The sequence below is a fragment of the Malaclemys terrapin genome, chromosome 3 (assembly GCF_027887155.1).
Source record: "Malaclemys terrapin pileata isolate rMalTer1 chromosome 3, rMalTer1.hap1, whole genome shotgun sequence".
In the NCBI taxonomy this organism is placed as follows: domain Eukaryota; kingdom Metazoa; phylum Chordata; order Testudines; family Emydidae; genus Malaclemys; species Malaclemys terrapin.
This window is the reverse complement of record NC_071507.1, coordinates 166,205,300-166,227,380: the sequence shown is the minus strand read 5'-3', so window position 1 is coordinate 166,227,380 and position 22,081 is coordinate 166,205,300. Positions and strand designations below refer to the sequence as shown.

General features: G+C 39.3%; 1 protein-coding gene across 1 annotated transcript in view; it reads right to left on the bottom strand.

Annotated features, from left to right (window-relative positions):
- CSMD1 (CUB and Sushi multiple domains 1) overlaps nt 1-22,081 on the bottom strand; it is a 1,946,356-nt gene that overhangs the window by 743,295 nt on the left and 1,180,980 nt on the right. The window contains exon 7 of the mRNA XM_054023823.1: nt 12,718-12,795. Coding sequence (XP_053879798.1) covers nt 12,718-12,795 — 78 coding nt within the window. The remainder of the gene's footprint in view (nt 1-12,717; nt 12,796-22,081) is intronic.

The following is a 22,081-nucleotide window of genomic DNA, read 5'->3' as shown; positions in this document are numbered from 1 at the left end:
TTTAGGGACCTGGGTTTTGGCGTCCGGGTGACCAGTAAGATATTGTAGAAGCTGTTTTGTTGCTGGCTTGGTGAATCAAAGTATTAGAATAAACCACCGGTTTGGGGGATTGTCTGCCCCATTCTTTGCAGTTTGCCCTGATTGAGCAGTCTCAGTGAGGCCCACCCAGGCACCAACGGTCACAAATGTAATCTCTGTCTACTTATGCAGTCCCTATTGCACCTTCTAACACCGCCCAAGTCCTTTGTAATGAGAATTTTAGCCCTTAATTTTGGCCCTTCTATTTCAGGACAGGACCAGAAAGGGTCAGGATGAATTAGAATAAAAAATAAAATAGAGAAAAGGTAACTTTTTTTTTAACTTCCCAAAAGGTCTTTTCAATTGTGGTAAGATTTGGGTTAGTTTTTAATTTATTCCTTCCAGTTTTGCCATTCCTACAAAAGCTGCACTATCTAAACACAGCTGTCTGAGAGCAAGGGGTAGCCTCATGCTAGGGTGACCAGATGTCTCAATTTTATGGGGACAGTCCCAATTTTGGGGTCTTTTTCTTCTATAGGCTCCTATTACCCCCCACCCCGTTCCGATTTTTCACACTGGCTGTCTGGTCACACTACCTCATGCTCCATTTTTAACAAGATCTGAAATTCCTGAGCATATTTATCTGTGTGTTGTTTTAGAGCAGCCTGTTCCAGTCTATGCTATTGTGTACTTCTGCTCACACTGCACTTCAAAACTTTTGAGAAAAAGTCTAGTGGGGAATTAAGGAAGAAACATGACTTTTCAGCATGTCACAGGTTCTCTGGTGCTTTAAGGAATAGAGGAAAAGCTGATATGCGGAGATAAAAAGAAGCAGCCTGAATAAAATAACCTATGCTACAAGAAATGTGAGCAGACACATTTTTCCCCTTTTTGTTAATTTGGTAATTAACTTCCTTTATTTCATGCAACAGAACTGAACTTCAGTTCTTGGCGTGCTTTGCTGATTGAGTCTGATGACTAGGGAACCTAATATACACAACTGTGACTCATCTAATTTACTAGAGCTTATATCATATCTTTTGATGTTAGGAGTATAGAATTGCAAATATACTGGCAATGGGGTGATGGGAGTCAAATAAACACATCCGCAAAGTAACAAGCACAATGAAAGCACAGATTAGATATGCTTTCAGTTTATAATTATTTTCTGTTAAATGATAACTGAGCTAGCCAATTTGAGTTCTAAGGATGGCACTGGTTGTTATATGGGAAATCCTGGTTTAGGAGTTACTTTGGGATCCCTATCTGCTAGTCTACAGTAGACAGTGTATGTTTCAAAAGTGTATCTCTGACCCACAGTACCTTAAATGTAAACCCTGCTAGTCCATTAGCTAGCATAGATAGTGGCACCAAAACAACACATTTTGGGGGAGGGGGGGTGAGAGGTGGTGGTAAATGCAGTTAGGTCATTCTCTCTGTCTCAATAATGTATACATTTTAAAAGTCAATATAGTCGAGCAATCAATTTTGAAGGGGGTTTCTGGAATACTGTGTCCAGTTTTGGGCCCCACACTACAAGAAGGATGTGGAAAAATTGGAAAGAGTCCAGCGGAGGGCAACAAAAATGATTAGGGGTCTGGAGCACATGACTTATGAGGAGAGGCTGAGGGAACTGGGATTGTTTAGTCTCCAGAAGAGAAGAATGAGGGGGGATTTGATAGCAGCCTTCAACTACCTGAAGGGGGGTTCCAAAGAGGATGGAGCTCGGCTGTTCTCAGTGGTGGCAGATGACAGAACAAGGAGCAATGGTCTCAAGTTGCAGTGGGGGAGGTCCAGGTTGGATATCAGGAAAAACTATTTCACTAGGAGGGTGGTGAAACACTGGAATGCGTTACCTAGGGAGGTGGTGGAGTCTCCTTCCTTGGAGGTTTTTAAGGCCCGGCTTGACAAAGCCCTGGCTGGGATGATTTAGCCGGGAATTGGTCCTGCTTTGAGCAGGGGGTTGGACTAGATGACCTCTTGAGGTCCCTTCCAACTCTGATATTCTATGATTCTATGATTCTATCTGCTGTAGATAAATAGTGGACTTCAGTTCTCAGCAGAGCTTGAATCAGCATGAATATTTCCCTCCCCTCCAAATCAATTAATCAATCTTTCCCTTTTCATGGCAAAGCTATGTTGTTCTTAGAGTAGCACCTACCACTGCAGTATCTGAGAGAGAATGACAGATCACAACAGGCAAGTTGTTGTGTTGTACCCTGGTTTCACTAGGTTTCTGTGCATACCCAAAATGTCCATAAAATCAGGGCTGTGTAAAATGAGAATGTGGAATCATCCACTCTCAATCTGGGAGACACAAAAACATGCCATATTAAATAATTTGGTAAATTAGGATAAAATAGGATTCCACTATAATACAATGTAGGAATTTAGTTTAAATACAACTTATTAAACTTTAAAGGGTATGTAACTTGTTTTCTTATTTTTTCCTCATTTCTTTATTCCCTCTCACTCCTATTTTCATTCTTTGCCTTTATTTCCATTTCTGACCATCTTCCCATACGGTTTTCTCTCTCTGATCTTTCCTCTTGTTGTTTTGGTACTTCCCTGTTCTTGTGTTTCTTTTTGTCCCTCCCCTTCCTAGGTGTAGGAGGATTCCCCCCCCCCCCCCCCCCGCCCTTCAACCTGTTTTTTTCTCTCTGTTGTCTGAACACCCCCTTTAATCTCAAAAGCATAACTCATCTCTTTTTCCCATTTCCACTCAGGTCTTTACTAATCCCCAATTTGTCTCTCACACAAGGCCCCAAGAGCGCATCTCCCACCCAATTTCTGGACAACAGGACTGTGCAGCTGGCTTCCTGACTATTGTATTATGTCCCTTTCTGCAAGGACAACAGGGCTTAGCCTCTGCAGAAGTTGGACAGGGTATGTTTCATCTAAGAGACTTTGTCCAAATAGCATGTACAACCTGAAACATGGCTGCTTTACATGGTCTGATGGTATTGTTTAGTTACCACTACCTCAAACTTTTTTCTTAGGTTCCAAGAGTCATAACCCCATGATATCAATATTTTTTTCTGCGAAATCTGAACTTGAACAACAGCTATGGATTACCTATCAATTTATCTGCAATACTCTGAACCTTCAGGGACTAAATTTTGCCAGTTTACATCCTCCCTAGCCTGCCTCTCCAGTGAAGCTGCACAGGAGGTAGTTAGTGTAGTATTATGTCAATCAAGCCTTATCTACATATTAAGAAGTATATTTAAAATTCAAGTGTTGTGAACAGTTAATGTTTATAGTGCTATATTCTTCTAAAGAGCAGATTGCTGGTCATTGTGTATTTGACTTTCCAGAAAACAGAATTGACTATTTATTTAGCTTACAATATGAGATGCTCACTTTGGATAATCAATAATGTTACATGATTGTATAAGAAAATTATTAAATGGCAGTTTCAGTTTTCTAGGTGGATTACAATCCAGACTAACCACCCAAAATACAATCAGATTACACACATCTTGTTTAATATATTTTAATAGGTGGTTTCTTCTGGTTATTTTAGAAATTATATATGCAAATTATGTGTTAAATAATTGATGAAGCACCTTGTTTTGCTTCTAGTTACAAGTGATGCTTTTCTTCACTAATATATTTAGACAGTAGTTCTCTTCACAGCAAGATTTTTGCATAGCATTTTAAAAGATATTTCAGCTCCTGCAGTGATGAAGGCCTATTTAGGAACAGCAAGTATAATTTACTAACCTGATTTATGAAGCAATTTCTACAATCTAGCAAAATAGCATTGTATAATATTATTACATAGGGATATGTATCTTTGTTGAGAAAACTAAATTCTTTAACACTTGGGGAACTCTGTATTATTACATTTTATAATGGAACAAAGTAGATCAGGGTAATTATCCCTCTTGTTTTATTAAAGCTTTACACAACTGTTAGAGGTTAATGCTGCTATTTATTTTCATACTGTCAAATGTTACACTATAATAAAATCTATGTTACTAAGTAAAATGAGGAATGGAGGCATTAATCCTTCATTAGACAACAATAAGTGATGTAATGTAACTCTAGCTATGTATGTATCTGCATCTGGATAAATATAGCAAAAATACACAGAGATCAAGAACTGAAACCTGGAAACAGTTATTCATGTAAGTAAACTTCATGGCATGAGTAATTCCATTAACTTTTCAATGTATTTATATGAATATCTGCATGATTAGGCCTTTAATCTGCAGCCTATAAATACTAGTAGGAGAGTTACCTCTGTCCATATTTATTTCAGGGGAAATGCTCTTAGCAACTGAGTGTACATGTTCTATATTTCTGTTAAAGGGCATTGTGGCGGGGCGACGACTCACCGGCATGGCACCTCCTGCTGGTTGTCCAGGGAATTAGCTCTTTCCCAGCTCTGGAGCACCCTCTGCAGGGCAGTGTCTCACCTGCCGCTGCTCCTCATGTCCCTCCCGGACCCCGGTACCCTTTACATCAGGGTTCTGCCCCCTAGTAGCAACCCGCAATCTGGGACTCCCCACCCAGGGGAACTCCCAACCCCCTAACCCTACCTTGCCCCAATGGCTACTGCCAATGATCAGCTAGCCTCCGCGCACTGAGGCAGACTGCAATCTATAAACCACTCATCATCATCCAGGGGGGTTTGGACCTGCTGCTTTTCCTATACCTGGGCTGCCCCTCTGCAGCCCTAGTACCCTTTTGTGGGCCCTTAGTTTGGCCTGCAGCCTGGGGCTTTGCTAGGCTGGAGCTCTCCAGCTTCCTCTGCCCTACCCCAGCACTGATCCACCTCAGGTACCCTTCTCAACTCCCAGGCAGCCAAGTCCTTCTCTCTTGGGTAGCTAGAGAGAGAGTGTCTGTCTCTGGCCCTCAGCCCTCTTATCAGGGCCCTGATTGAGCTGGCCACACCTGTGGTCAGTAACAGTCAGCTTCCCCGAGCTGTTCTCACTGCCCTCTTTTCCAGCCGCAGCCCTCTCCAGGGCTGCTTTGAATCCCTTTTCTGCACGAGTAGGGCACTGCCCCACTACAGGCATTCTGAAATGAAATAGGATGTCTATAGACATGCTAAGCTTAGAATGTTAATTATTTAAATCCATTGTTTCCTAACATTGTACTAAGTCCATCAATAAATCATGGGGTGGCTCTTCCCATTTACAGAGAAGCCTGGTGTAAACATCAGCTTGAAAAATGCTTTTTTTCAGAAGCTGTGGGATTTGAAACTATGAAAAACATTTTTCATAATTGGAAAGGCTAGAAAGTTTGGGACTGCATATAGTCATTTGGGGAGTTTGGGTCTGGGTACTCTCAAATTGCGTTTTGTGAGTTAATTCAGTGCAATACCACACATACAAAACACCTCATTTCAATACTTATATTACTGAACAAGTACTAGACAGATAGCCTGTTACAGTTATTGTGAGAATCATTACTTCACATGACCCTTCCAGAAGCAAGCACATGAGTGTCTGGAGCCTGTTTCAGCCAGTAGCATACACCCCCTGCCCTCCCACCATTGAGCAGGTGTTATGGTAATATTGCCTTAGTTTTCCTTTCCTTCTGCCATTTACCATTTAGCCTCGTGTCTGGAAGTTCCTCACTATGACTCTAGCACTCTGTCTGGACCATTCATAGCCTCTCCCCTCTTGGGGTGGGCAAAAATATCTAGCAAGTCAGGAGGCCAGTAACCCTAGTGAAGGGTCAACAGTCTCCAGCCTCTTGCGGTTTGGATCCCGTTTTAATAACTTCTCTGTTGGGGTTGGTGGAAGAGCCCAGGTACACTCACTCCTCTGGGTTCCAACCCAGGGACTCTGTATAAAGCATTTTGAACCAATTTATTCCAATCCCTTGCTGTTTCCTACCACTCCCGTCCTGGAGACTGTTTCCTAGATCTTTCTGGAGGTCCAACTACCTGGGTGGTTTTCTAACAGTGTGTTGCCAAAGGACCCAACTCAGCAATCTCTCTGACAGCCACCCTTCCCTTCTGAACTGCAGCTTTTTTTACTGCCCCAGCTGTTGCAGGGCCACCAACCAGCCACAGCTGGGGAAGCAGCTAGTCTCCCTGTGGACCTGTTAGCTGCGGGGACAGCTTGTCCTGTGTATACCCCATGACAATCAGACTCTCTAACTTGATAAATAACAGGGACAGGTCAGAAAGAAACTACAAAAGTATATTGTTGCACATTATGAAGACTGCAATAGTTAGCAGTTTTCAAAGCAAGACACCATTTCTTGTAATGGGAAAACCCTAGCATTCTCTCACAAATATCTTTTTAGAACGGTGTGAGGAGGCAGATGATCCTGGAAAAGAATTATGTTGGTGGGTTTTCTTTTCAAACCGCTTTATATGTCTGATGAGGGTGATGGTGCAATTGCATGTCAGGTTCTGGCAAACATGCCCTTCCAGACCTGTTTAGAAAATACACCACAGTTTGGCTCAGGATAAAAAGCAAGTCCAAAAGCTGCCAAAATTTCTATAGTTGCTTCAGTTGTTTTAGCTGAATGTGAGGAGACAGGTAGACTTGGATTATTTTTGTTTTTCCCTTGCCTTTAATTTAGTTCTTGCCGAGGTGCACAAGCCTGAAGAGCTTTATAAAAGAAAATTGCCAGGTGGGATTTTTGAAAATCTCCTACCTCTAGGACCATTCTGTTTCACCATTATGTCATTTCACTTATATCTCTCTTTCAAACACTGTTTCTTGTACTTTCTTTTAAAATATTCAAAATATCTTACATTTCTCTAGCATATTTCATCAAAGGATCCCAAAGCACATTATAAACAGTGATGATGTTATATTTTCTCAATTCAATCCCCGAAGTCCAGATCATTTCTGTATACAGTACAAACCATGATAGGGTTGTTGTTTTTTTTCAACGAAAATTCAGTGACAATTTCCTGAGATATTTCCCTACATTGTTCTATCGAAGGTTGGTGTTTGCCTCACTACAGAAAAGTTGGCAAAAGTGATGGGCCCCAAGGATCCACATGGAGGCCCATCACTCCATGGATTTGATGCATGGAGGAGCATGCCAAAGATGCTCTGGTCCCAGTGCCATGCCCCCCTCACCCTGTCTTCTGCCCAGCTCATTGGCACATGTCTTGGGGGAGGATTCACCAAATTCATTAAGGGTTGTAAATTGCTGTGCTGGATGCAGTTCAGGTTTGTTTTTTTCTCTACATCCTCCCTACTCTAAAACATTCCTTTGAAGGCATATGTACAACAGATATCTTTGCCAGCATTTTGCATCCCCAATCCACAAATGGAGGAAGTTCTTTAAAGATGCTAATTAAACTCCTTTAAAATATTACCGTTCCTAGCCACAGATATTAACATGCAAACCAACCCATTGTTGCCCATTATCATCATCTTGTCTCCGTAAGAAATACTAGTCATTCACAGATTAAATACCTGCCACATATGAGTTACAAGATTAGGACTTTAGACTCGATTTTTTTAAGCCTTCAAGCATGGACAGATGCAGATGTACAACACCCCATTGGCTTCACTGGAGGCCTTAAGCAGCAGAACAGCTTGCTGGATCAGGGCCTGGGTATCTTTTTACCACTACATACCAGTTCAAATTGAAAACTCCACTGACTGTCCTACAGCAAGTAATGAGAAGTTATACAAAACATATTGTACAGATGTAGAGAGACATTTTTATAAGAAAAAATTACTTGATAGTTATGTATACTGGCCCACATTGTGTTCAGACTGAGTAATCATTGTTTACCCTAAATTCAGTCTGTTCTTCCTTTTTGCTAGTTTAGACATGTGCCACAATTCTTGTTACCATGACAGTATAATACCAACAACAACAACAAAAAAGGTAGAACACAATATCAATTCCATTTCCCGAGGTGCTGGTGTTTACATTATATGAACTTCAGTCCATGTGAGGTGTGAGTTTTGGGATTATTCCATTGAACTCAACATTTTTGGGGAAGGACTGGAGCCTGCAGTGGATGCTTATTAAGTCTGAGCTTCCACTATAGTACTTTGATGGAAAATACTGAAACAGTGCCTCTTCGGCAGTGTTCCTTGATTGTGATTTGACCTGAGATGGGAGTGAGTAGTGCATGATAAATGGCTTGTACAATAAATACAATGCTATATACGCTAAGCTAAAACATTAAGGTTAGAAAAATGCAAAGAGAACCCAATAAGTTTGTGTGATGAAGCTATCAAACTGACCAAGAAAATCACATATAAAAATCAACAGAAATAATCCAGTCTGGTGTTGGGATCCACTTTTTCACTTTACTGCTCTATAGTAATTTCAAAAAACAGTGCATTTTAGGGATGAGGTGCTCTTTAAGGACCAACCAAAGAATTACATTAAAGTGCAAACCAGAAAAAAAAGAAAGCAATATTTATTTCACAATATTATTGTAATGGTCCTTTAAACATAACTTTAACTTTAAACACATTAAAAAAGAATCATAGCAATAATAGCAGTTTTCATAATCGTAAATTGATTGAGTTGAGATTCAGTTGTTGTCATTATCAGTTTGGTAAGATCACTGCAGCCACATCAGTTGGCAATTAATTTTAAAATAATTACCCCCCCCCATTTAATATATAAAAGTTCTTGTCTGAATGATTCTCTATACAAGGGATAATAAAAAAAACTGATTAAAATGACACTATGAAGTGCAGTATTTCCTACTAGCAGGCTTAATCTAAATTTATAAGATAGATCAACACAGGTACATTGATCAGGGGTGTGAAAAAACCAACCCCCTAACCAACATAGCTACACCAACATGACCCCCAGGGTAGACACAGTTATGAAGATGGAAGAATGCTTCAGTCAACATAGCTAACTTTGTTCAGGGAAGTTGTGTTCCTACACCCAAGGAAAAACCTCTTCTGTCTGTGTAGGCTGTCTCTATACTATGGGGTTATGCTGACATAGCTGCATTGACATAGAAATGCCTGTACTGTGTCCAGAGTGTAGACACACCCTTAGATGGATGGCTCTTCCTTAACAGTAAAGGCCAACTCTTAGTACTCAGCAGCTTGCTTCTACAAGAGGGTATTTTTCTGCCAGCAAATATCAAGGGCCGAACATGAGGAAGAGTGAAGCAGAAGGATGATTTAAAGTTCAATTAATAAAAAATTAAGAAACATAATTATATTTAGCAATTTGCCATGAGTACCATTGTAGTTTTATATCACAATGCATTATGTTAGCCATTTCTTTCCCCAATTGCATACCAAATAATGTTTTTCTCTCCCCACTCTTTTTAACAGTGAATTAGCAGTGTCATCCTGTTCTGGAATTAGCCATTGTGACTAACTACTGAGTAACACAACGTGTGCCATCAATTTACCTAAATGTGTTCCAATGATCAATACTGAATCTGTAAAGCCATTTGTTCTTTGACTCTACATGGCAAAAATCATTGCCTAAAAAATAAATATTTTTTTTGTTTCAATTGTAAGTCTGACAACTGTTCACAATATACAACTTATGGGATAAAAATTAGTGATTCTGGTAATATTAGCCAATTCCAAAATATATATCTATTTTTTAAATAGGAGAAAAAATATTTGTTGATATATAATGAATCATGCCTCAGAATGAAGTGAAATTTGCTTCAGTGAAGTTTAAGGAGACTTTCACTCACATGAAAACATCTCTACATTCTGCATTTACTAATAACATTAAATACTTAGTGTAGAAAACGTTACCCAGTTGCACAGTAAATAAACAATTTAAACACAGTCCCTTGTGTACACTGAGTGTTTAACAGTGTGTTAATATGTGTATAATTGTCAAAAATGCCTAAGTGACTTAGGGAGACAAGGTGAGTGAGGTATCTTTTATTGGCCAACTTCTGTTGGTGAGAGAGACAAGTGTTCGAGCCACACAGAGCTCTTCTTCAGATCAACATAGCTATGTGTGGCTCGAACACTTCTCTCTCTCACCTCATCCATCTTGTCTCTCTAATATCCTGGGACCGATATGGGTACACCTACATGGTATACAAGGAGTTACTTAGGGTTCATCTACACTGCATGGACTGGAGTCTGGGCTCAGAAACCCAGTAAGGAGGGATGGTCTCAGAGACTTGGCTCCAGCCTGAGTCCAAACATCTACAGTGCTAGTTTTAGTCCCGTAGCAATAGCCCTAGTCAGTTGACCTGGGCTCTGAGACTCCTGTCTGTGAGTCCTTTTTTTTTTTTTTTTCAGTGTCGATGAGCCCTAAGTAGATGAACCCTACACTGCCATTTTTAGTCCCGTAGCACTACCCTGAGTCAGCTGACCCAGGGTCTAAGATTTGCCGCTGTGTTTTCTTATTTTATTTATTTTTGCTGGGTAGAGAATTGTACCCCATATGTTCTGACAGGATGCATGGTGGGCTTTTCAAAAGCACTTTTCTCTGCTTTCATTGAAGTCATTTAGTTTTATCATTGACTTGAATTGTAGTAGAGTCAATGCTGAGTACTTTTTCATATCCCACCCATGACTTTCAACTGTAGACAAAGCCTTATTAGCAAAGTTTCATTCTATTATACATCTATTCCACTGTTATACATATGGTTGGGGCTACCTACCATATAGATGAAAAATACTGCATTCCATCATCTCCCACTCCTCTGCTGAGTAAGGCTGGGAGCCGTATCACAAAAGAGGGAAGTGACCTTACTATACTACTCCTCTGTGTAGAGAGGGATGAGCAGGAATTGCAGGGTCTTGCTCTTATTGCAGTTGTTTCCTTAAGAATTGTTGGGCTGGTTTTGGCATAACAGTTCCATAATGAGAGTGAAGACAAATGTGTCACAGAGACTTCCTAATAATTTCCTACCATGTTAAAAACATTTTAAACTATAATGAAGCCCAGACTGAACTAATACTTTCTATAGACTAGTATAGACTAAATGTTTGCATACTCTTTGGTTTGGATCAAGTAATAATACTGCTCTCAAGATAGCTTCTGTACTACTCTAGTGTCCACATTCATTGCGTCATTTCTGAATCAAAATTGAGAAGCAAGCTTTAAAGTCTTTATTTGCAAACCATAAGGATTATGTTTGAGAAGGACTGACATCTATAAATGGGGAGAAGTGATGGTTTATAATCTGGATATGTATCCACTATGTTCTAATTGAACTGTATTATTAAGCCCTGTGCTGATAGTACCTAACATTGTGTCCTCCTTATTTACAGTGGATATTAGTACTGAACAAAAGAAGTTACCTGTAAAAATTTGAGTGGGAGAGCTTAAGGAAAAAAATCAATTTTTATTATTGTTTACCCTGTAATTTTATTGATAAATTTCACATTAGTGGCTTGTATGACTACTTTAATACTAACAATAATTTTTTTTAGTTCTGTGTTGAAAAGTCAAGACATGATAAAGACATCACAAGCAAAAAAAAAGAAAAAGAAAAAGAAAAAAAACAATACATTATTATATCTGAAGTCAACAGCAGACTGCCTTATAAACATTTTTTTCCAATAGTCTGCCTTACTTTGAATTCCTATAATTAAATGTGCTATCTGACAGGATATGCTTTGAGAGTGTAAGCAGAGATCACACAATGCCCAGCAGTGCCTTATGAATAATGGAACAGCCACCCATTTGTATACACACACCAGAAACTGTGGATCAGCTATATTCAGCTAAACCTTGTACAAAAAGTTCCTCTTCTGTGTCATACCAGGAAAGCATGATCTTTAAAACAGACACTTATCAGCCATTTTTCGTTCAGGTGAGCGCATCAAAAACACTTCGCACAAAAGTATGCACTGAAGAAACAAAGAATAGAATCATTTCCCCCAGTCATTAGTCTTTAAAACACTGAATCTCTCTGTACTTCTAGAATTTCACACAACAAACCAAAGGCACCCTTGGTTTTACTCCACTGATTTCAGTGCAATTACACCAAGGATTCGTTTATTCATATTGGTTAATCTTTATGCAAACTCTTATAACTAGTTGTGAGTGAACCTAGGAGTCCCCTCTGTTCTTTGGTCAGGGCACCCCTTGTATCCACAATCAAATTACAGGTACTGTTGTCTTTGTTGTTTTAAACTTGGCCTGATTCATGGGGGCAACAACTCTCAGGCTATTACTCAAATTGTCAGGTATTCAGGTGAAGAGGAAGGCACAATTTCTTAAAACAAAAATAAGTTGGTGGGAAGGAGCTGCTAAGCCCTCCTGCCCCACCTCCCACCTTGCTGGCAACTTGGGGAAAGAGATTGGTAGGAATAGAAGGAGTTGCTAACCTCCCCACCCCACCCCCATTATAACACATGAAGGGGAAGAAGCAGCCACTGAGACACACCACATGCTGGCCACACATGGGTGGGGGTTTAAAAACTCCTGGGAGACTGAATTAACTAAGCTCAATGGGAGGGTTATAAAGTGGAAAATCTAAACCCAGAATCCCAGCACCCAGAAGGAAAAGTGCTGCCTTTCCCCACATCCCCCATTTCCCAACAGGCAGAGAGAGGAATGTAAATACTATGATCCCCATCCCCCAGTATTATCACTGGAGATATAAAATCAGTCACTAACAAATGAAAAGACTGTGCAGTTTTCATAATTGTTCCCCAGCATTTCAGGGCTTTGTTGTTTGTTTGTTTGGTCTCCGTAACACTCTCTCTCCTGATTTGTGTTTTTAGTGAGAATAACAATGTACACGATCATTCTAAAGTAATAATAATAATGATGATGATAACAATAACAACTTACAGACAGAATTTTTGTGGTTACTGTCTTTGTTGGGCAGCATCTTGACTCCTCTTGACTTCAATTCAATTGCTTTTTTCACTGTTCAAAACAAGCAAACAAAGACCAAGAAAGTTTATTAAGACATATGGTAAACACACACTGCATCCACAATGCATGTACTAAATGAAAACAAAGCAATATGGAGTCCTACCATGAAATGGAATTTACAGTTACTTCCCAAGTAACCCAATTTACTTACTTTTTTTCTGAAACCATAACAATTTAATTATGTATCAGAAGAAAGTTGAGAGCCTTAGCATTTATTAGCAGTAATAATAGGAATATTTTGACTTCAAACAGAATGTTTAAGTTTCATTAGAGCCAGAAAAAAGACAAAACTGTCCTAATGATAACATCCTCACTATGAATTTATGTTTCCTATTGTAGATAACAAAACTTTAAAAAAAAAATCCAAAAAACCTATCTTCATTGTACAATATACCCCCAACAGATACTTTTCTCATGTTTTTTTTAAATTAAAAATAGAATCAGTCACATGCAAATATGCAACAAATCTACAAAATTTAAACCTATGTGGCATAGTCCCACAAAAGTAATTGCTTTACAAACAAACTTGAGTTTGCTCTGTCAGAATGCTGAAGACAATCATCAGATGATATCTTTCAAGAATGTTGTACATTCACTGGGTAGTCCTTGTTTATATGCAACCTTTTATCTTTTTCCTGGAGCTTTGAATGTGATAGCTAATGATTTTAAAGTTTGCACATTCATACTAAACATTCATCCCAAAGTTTACACATTCATATATATGACCCTCATTTTCAAATAATTTATTCAAAATAACAAAAACAAAAAACAAAAACCTGCAGAAATGTATTTATATATTTTCTCACCATATTAACAAGTAAAACAGTAAAACTATGCTCAATTCTACTTTTCTGCTAATAGCTATCAAATTGTACATTAGTTACACTATGTACATAATCATATGAACATAGGAAGAGACAGAAGACTAAGAACAGTATACTGCCACTTGCTTGTCACATAAAAAAAGAGTGAATTAATTTTGTTTCTCTACTAGACTTCTTTGCTGCTCTTGCTTCCATAGGCGCTGACTCCATGGGTGCTCCAAAAATATTAGTGGGTGCTTAGCACCCACCTGCAGCCAAGCTGCCCCCCTTCCCCTAGTGCCTCCTGCCCGCCAGGGGCCCCACTGATCAACTCCTCCCCCTCCCTCCCAGCGCCTCCTGTACGCCACAGAACAGCTGTTCAGCAACATGCAGGAGGCACTGGGAGGGACGGGAAGAGTGGGAATGGGGCACACTTGGGGGAAGGGGGTGTGAAGAGGTGGGGCGAGGGTAAGAAGAGGTGGGGTGGGGCCTTGGAGGAAGGGATGGAGTGGGAGTGGGGCTAGGGATGGAGCGGGGGTGGGAAGAGGTGGGGCAGGGTGGGGCCTTGGGGAAGGGGTTGAATGGGGATGAGGCCAGGGACAAAGAGGCAAGGCAGAAGTGGGTGCTTGGAGGAAAGAATGGAGTTGGGGTGGGCCTGAGGCAAGGGGGGGTGTCATGCACCCCTCGGGTAGAGAGGAAGCAAGCACCTATGCTTGCTTCATCAAAATGTTGTTTGTAGTATTCTTGTTGAGTTGGTCCAAGGATATTAGACAGACAAGGCGGGTGAGGTAATATCTTCTATTGTTAACCCACAGGTGACATGGTGTTTTTTATCTTCTCATTTTTCCGTGAGAGTTCATTAAAAAGCACAGTGATTGTCTTGTTTCACCCACCTACTGGTTGCTATTGGGGGCATTTAGTGCACTGGATGAGGTACATCGTATGTTGTGATAGGTATGTATAGGACCCACGGATCTTGAAAGATGTGTTGTGGGGAGGTGTTGATCATCATAGCAGTGGAGATATGTCTACAGATTTTGCATCTGTTGTTATGGCAGGGTCGGGAGCTGCTTTGAGTTTGTGTGTCTATATCACCAGTAGGTGACTGCTTTTCACAAAGAGATCACTCCATATCTGACCTCTCAGTTCTCATCTTCAAAGAAATTCTGAACAACACCTTCAAAAGACAAGCCAAGGAGCTTAAGTTCATAACTTTCTTAGACACTAAAAATCATGCACTTAAGAAAGACACTGAATTTATGGCTTATTACAATAATCTGTAACTCACTACCCCCTTTTTTGTCCTGTGACAGGAAAGGTGTTAATTGGCCACTTCACTTTGAATGGTCTCCTACAGTTTGTGTGTATACTTACTTATGCTACACAAGCTGTTGCACCTTGTATTTAGCTGTGACACTTTGAGTACATTTCCCAGACCTGAAGAAGACTTCTGTGTTAGCTTGAAAGCTTGTCTCTTTCATCAATAGAAGTTGAACCAATAAAAGATATCACCTCACCCACCTTGTCTCTCTATGAAAATGTGGCAACCTTCTCTGAAGTGTTGACATTCTTTAGGCAGGCACCACAGGAAGTGTATTTTGTGCTTTATACACTGTGCCATACTAGATAGAAGCACATGCTTAAAACTGAGGAAATGTGTGTGAAAAGTCATAAAGGGAAAGTTAAATATCATTTTACCCATATGGGCTGAAATTATTTTGACCCTGGGCTTAATTTGTGGTGATTTTTATAACAATGAGAGTATATTGTACCAAAGCTCTATCCATCTAGAGACACTAAGGCTGCTAGATAATTTTCTCACAGTAAACAAAAGGATTCCTGTAAAAAATGTTATCATTTACACATATGCTGATGAGAAAGTGGAGAAAAGAAATGAGTTGGTTTTGGAGAAAGGCAGCTCAGAAGGGTTCTGGAAATATATGACATATTATTTAATTCTTAAAATTAAAGCACTTATATACTATCTGTTTTTGTTTCCTTCAAACCATGACACAACCACTGTCTTTTACAATATATATTTTTAAGTATTTCAAAGGCAAAGTGATAGACAACGGGAACAATTATGATAATGCTGGAAGCCACTGTTTGAGCTATCTAGTCTAATCTCCCCTGTGACAAGGAAGCAGGACTCTATGCTGCGCTTTCCATAAATCATTTAATACCCACTTGCATGTCTCTGACTTTGCAAAAGCCACATCGCTGGGCAAACTGTTCTACTGCCTGATTGTTCTTCCCATTAGGAAGATTTTCCTTACTTCCTAGTTTAATTTTTCATTTAATAGTAAAACAAAGATCAATGGGTTTAAATTAATATAAACAATGCTTTTCTACCCATAACTTACCGTCTTTTAAGTATGTCTCATATCTAAGTTTTCTCACATCTCCTCTTAAACATTTATTTAGTGTAAGTTAATTGATTTCCCTTTCTCCATCATTCACAATCTCCAGTCCTTGTAAGAATTCAGTTCTCTGTCTTTGAACATTTTCCAACATCTATATTACAGTAGAGTCTACCAGAATTTAGTACAGTAATCCAAATGCAATCTGAACAACACAGTGTAAAGCCAACCCTTCCTTTTCCTACACATAAACTAAAACTAAACCCTACCAAAAGGAAAATAGTCACCTGACAGCACTTATATGCGCCTTACAAGCTAATGTAAACAGGAATCTCCAAATTCAGCTACAGAGAGAAAAGGATCAGAGTGTAAAGAAGTTTTGGGGCCAGAAACCAGTGAAAGTAAATAGTGAAAATAAAGACACCAAGGAGTCTGGTGGCACCTTAAAGACTAACAGATTTATTTGGGCATAAGCTTTCGTGGGTAAAAACCTCACTTCTTCGGATAAAGGAAATTTCAAATTCACACAGCAGGTAGGTTCAGTGTTAATCTTTTACAGGGGTTTAGATTGAAAAGGAGTACAAGTAAAAGTAAGCGTACAGCCCCAGCAGGAAGAAAGTAAGAAAGGAATCTTCACCCTTGCATTTCCAGGACTCCACTATCAAGGTGTCTTTAAGTAATGTAGCAGTCTTTTACCCACAGACAAAAGGAGTAGGAGATACAACTTTTTTCTTTCCTTAAAGCATTCCTCTCTTAAAAACTTGCATCAGAATATGACTCAGAAATGCTTATTATTTACCCCAGACAATTGATTGCACTAACCAACCCATATAACCTTTCTCGTCCTGAGAATATACATACATTCTTTTGTTTCTAGAAAGTATTTTCTGAAGCATTGTTCTTCACAAGAGCATCAAACTGTAACTTACATTCAGTTTGTTTTCGGTCATTATCTCCAGATCACTCCTTACAATAGCTTTCTAAATAATACTTCTCTATCTTTTATCTAGGATGTGAATTATCATTACAAAGGTATTTCATCCTTTATTTTAAACCTAGTCTCCCTTGGAATTGACCCATATCACAAGTTATCCAAATCACTTAAATTTTAATATGTCCAGTTCAGTGTTTTACTATACTTCAGTTTTGTGCCAACCACACAGATCGATGATCAATTAACCTTTCATGTGGTTAATGAATATATTAAACAATATTAGTGTTAGTATTGAACAATGAGCAACCCCACCTGACATTTCTCCTAATCAGCTGTAACATTACAGAAAATCATAGGGAACAAAGGGTTATCTGTAACGTAGACCTCTATTAAGTTCAAGAATAAAACATTGACCACCCCTGTGGTGCAGAAAAGGGGAAAATTTAAGGTTCCAAGGATATACTATGACCAGGTTGCAAGAAACCCCATAGTAAATTAAGATGAAATAACATGCCCCTAGGGGAAATTTATTCTGAGAACCCATCAGTGAGTGGTTGGCTTATGTCTTGGAACATGGGGGTCATAAGTATATTTATCTAAAGTCATTTGGATGTTGTCATTAGCCATGTAAATGTCTAATCTTATTTTGAATTTTACTGTGCTCTTTCTTTCTGATAATTTGTGATAACTAGTTGTACAGATCAATTATACAATAGATAAAAATGGATTTTCTTTTTATAAGTTTTAAATTTCAATAAAGGTGCCCCTCTTCTTGTATTACAAGAAAGGTAAATAGGGTAAAATATCAGCTTTCAGGTATGAACAACCTATTTTTTGGGACTTCTAAACTAAGCTAAACAAAGCACCAAAAAATGCAATACAGGGAACAATTCTGTATGAACATCGGGTTGAATCAGAAGATTTATATGAATTACTTATTCTCCAAAACCAAGTAATTTTGAAGCACCCCGAGTACCCTAGCAATATTTAAAAGACTATGATCTTCAATAATAGAAATTCCTGAATATAAGTAAGATGCATCCAGATTCAGTTTTTGAATATGAAAAGCCAAACCCCAAAATTAAGAAAACTCACAAAATACCAAAACTCCATAAAAAGTTCAGTGAACACATATGAAAATAAAGCAGAAAAAAAGATTTGGGAGTGCAATATATTAATCTGCTCCTCTTGACATCCTCCCAGGCACCTCATAGCAGTCACAGGGCAGCCCTGAAAGTGGCCCCTTGCCTAAGTTTCCTGTGTTGATATGTCAATAAACTCAGAAAGACCTCTGTCTGTTTAATAAATATCCCTCTTGGGGTTTGGTTTTACATTTGGCTGTATTACATAGAAAAAAATCTTCCTCCTCTCCCACACAGCATTAAGCTGAGCACAACCCTTTTTCCTTGGGGAATTGCCTCAAAACTCCCCTAGTCCCAAGTTCTTCCCTGCAGGAATTATTCTCACTCTCTGCCACAGCTTCTTATTCCTGTTTCCTACTCTTCTCTGCCTCCTTATGGACACCAGCTACTCACTACAGGGCCCCACTGAAAGCTGTTAATGAGGCCCATGTAAGAGCCCAGTCCACAGCCCCTGCATTTGAGAAGAAACAAAAATGGTTTGAAGCAACTGATATCTTCTGTCAGCTACAGGATTGGCTTAGAAAGACAACCCTCCCTTTATTTTTTCCTTACCCCAGAGGTTTCTTTCATTTTTTTACATACATACCCACACACATTATATATAAATCTTTGATTTCTACTTTCAAAAGGAAAGGCCAGGAACAGTCAGGAATAATCAGTGGTATGGAATCAACTGGATCCGATACCAAAGTTTCTCCCAACCATTCATCAAAATTAGGAGTTATAACGGAAGATTTGATTGGAGGAATAGAAAGTCCAACTGGAACATACCCAGCTCTGGTACTTGTTGAAACTACAACTGATCCATATGTCATTTCATAAAATACCTTTGGATTGTTTTATCATGAATGAAACAGGTCACTGGCATTTAACAGTTGTCCAGGTACCCATTTCCCTCCAAGATTATAATCGCGACTCCAAACTAGTCTCCTACTTGAAAAGAATGATGATGAGTTTCACATCCTCAATCAAGTTAAGTAGCTTGGGATTTGGCTACATGTGAGGCAATATCAGGACATAGCAGGTCCCAAGAGGTATGCAAAGATCACTTCAAGAAGAGAGTTGCAGGTAACTCCTGGGGTAGTAGCATGTGCTGTGTTTCTGTAGACAAGCAAGAAATTGTCCAGTTTCTGAAGATGACTCGGAATAGACTTGTTAGCTTTAAAGGCATGCTTATGTGTTTAGCAGAATGCTTTGTACAATCCATTTGTATCAGAATGGTGTGGAGCAGAACGTATGTGCTGAATCCCTGTTGAAACCAGGAACTTCTGAAATTCTTCAGAACAGAATTGAGGTGCATTGTCACTCACCAACTGTAACATTAAACCAACTTGACTAAACAAGGTATGAAGATGTCCAATAGTCGTGGTAGCTGTAGTAAAAGTTGTTCTGAAAACTTCTGGCCATTCTCAATTGGCATCAACTATGACCAAAAACATATAACCTTCTTATGGTCCAGCAAAGTCCACATGAATATATGTACAAAAAGTCTGAGGCCATGATCAAGGGTGCAGATATGCTGAAATTGCTGCCATATAATATAGCACTTCACCTTTCTTTTAGTATCTTTTCGATACCTGACCACGAGATATGGTACCGGGCTATGGCTTTCATCTCTACAGTGCCAAAATGACCATCATAGACAGCTTCCAAAATCTGAGATGGAAGTCATTTCAGAATGATCACTCAGATTCCTCATAAGATGCAACCATGATTCACAGATAATTTACATTGATGTGACAAATTGTGTAGTGATTCTTATGATTTAGTACTGTCAACTGTAGAACCATTCCCTTCACAAGATAAAGCACATCATCATTAGATATTTCCTTGTTGATGTCTGTGCTAGCGATGGGTAAGCTATCCATCAAACTGAGAACTCTTTGTCCAAAGTTTCTTTGGGATGATGGAAGCTTGGGCAGGGCAGACATGACAGCCCATAAGCACTGAAGTGCTGACTCCTTGTATTAAATTGAATAGTATAGGAATCAGTTGAAAGTAGCAATGTCCTTCATTGAATAAGAACAGGAGCTAAAGATGGAATTCCATATTTCTGTCCAATAGCTGAAATTAATGGGCAATGATCCATCAGCAAGGTAAAATGTCTACTATACAGATATGTATGGAATTTCTGAATTCAACTATAATGCTGAAAGCTTCTTGCTCTATTTTTTGTCAGGGTAGTGAGCATTCAGGAAATATGTGGAGAAAGTCAGAGAAGAGCAACACAAATGATTAAAGATCTAGAAAACATGACCTATGAGGGAAGATTGAAAAAACTGGGTTTGTTTAGTCTGGAAAAGAGAAGACTGAGAGGGGACATGATCACAGTTTTCAAGTACATAAAAAGTTGTTACAAGGAGGAGGAGGAATTGTTCTTCTTAACCTCTGAGGATAGAACAAGAAGCAATGGGCTTAAATTGCAGGCTTAGGTTGGACATTAGGAAAAACTTCCTAACTGTCAGGGTGGTTAAGCACAGGAATAAATTGCGTAGGGAGGTTGTGTAATCTCCATCATTGGAGATTTTTAAGAGCAGGTTAGACTTATCAGGAATGGTCTAGATAATACTTAGTCCCGACATGATTGCAGGGCACTGGACTAGATGACCTCTCAAGGTCCCTTCCGATTCTATGATTCATGATGCAAAGGCTATTGGTTTCTCTAGGCCATGAGGAAAAATGTGGGAAAGAACTGCACCACTCCATAAGGTGAAGCATCACAAACCAATTGCAATGGTAGCAAAGCATCAAAGTGCGCAACAACTTTGGCTGATGTCAACAGTTTCTTTGCTTCTTTAAATGCATAATCACACTCTTTAGTCTATTTCCATATTTTATTTGCTTGTAACAGTTCATGTAAAGGTGTATCTGCTTTTGGCAATGCAGTTACCTTTCCCTTCTTCACTAGGCCAGCATCCTTAAAGGTTTTTAATATCCACTTTGATTCTAGGCTCAGATCTGGAAAGGTAAAATTGTGATGTTGACAATAATGATACCTCTAAATGAACTGTTACAAGCAAAGAAAATAATGGCACACAAAGAATCCTTCAGACCAACCTTACTTTGCAAGGAGATGCTGCCACTAAACCTCAAGTTTCAGATTGAGATAAAATATTATTTGCTAGAGGGCTTTCCCTTCACCCCCTCCCCTGGTTCTTGTGACACACACAGAAGGCAGAAGACCAGAAGTTCGAAGTGCAGGCAATGCGATGTTTATTGAGGTTAGTTCCAAGCAAGCATATCCATAGTGTTACACACTGGCAGAGTCTGTTTTTCAGTGTTTCATTCCCAGATCTGATGCCACAGAGCATTTACCCATGTACCCCTTCCTAGCTCTGATGCCTCAGAGCCCTGCCTATGTCCCCATTCCCATTCCCTCCTTCTTAGCAGGCCCAAATATACTTGCCATGCACGCCCCTAGTCACACCCCTTACAAATTATGGTCATGTTCTGTTTTGGGAGGTCGTGAGTCTGGGGTCTTCGTCCTGCCTGTTTTATATCCCATGGGAGGGGTACGGAATGAGGTTGTATTCTGACCAAGGCCAGACTTTTTTTGGTTTTTAGTGTTTCTTATGCCTCCCCTTCCACCTCTTGCCCCTCCTAACTGTGTGCTTGACCTTGGCTTGAGAAAGGACCCAGGAAGCCTTTCAGTGTATGCTCATATATTACACTCCCACCATACCCTGTAACACTTTTTACTGTTTTTATCTGTTCCCATTATATTAACAAACCCATCTGGCCAGGCAGAAGCAACACACTGCAAAACAAATGTCTTTCTCCTTTGTTCACACATATTAGTATAAAATATAAGAGTATCAAAAAGTCAAACCCAAAATTCTATCTCAGGCTGACAAACAAGCCTATATACTAACACCAGTGTGTAAGCACCATGCCAAAGATTAGGGGTATTATATCATTAAAACTGATTTTAATTGAATAATGATGTATTCTCAAGACGTAAGGTTAATTAGCAGTTTCTCCCGTTAAATCCAAAATAGTTGCTGGACAATGTAAATCAGGGGTCGGCAACCTTTCAGA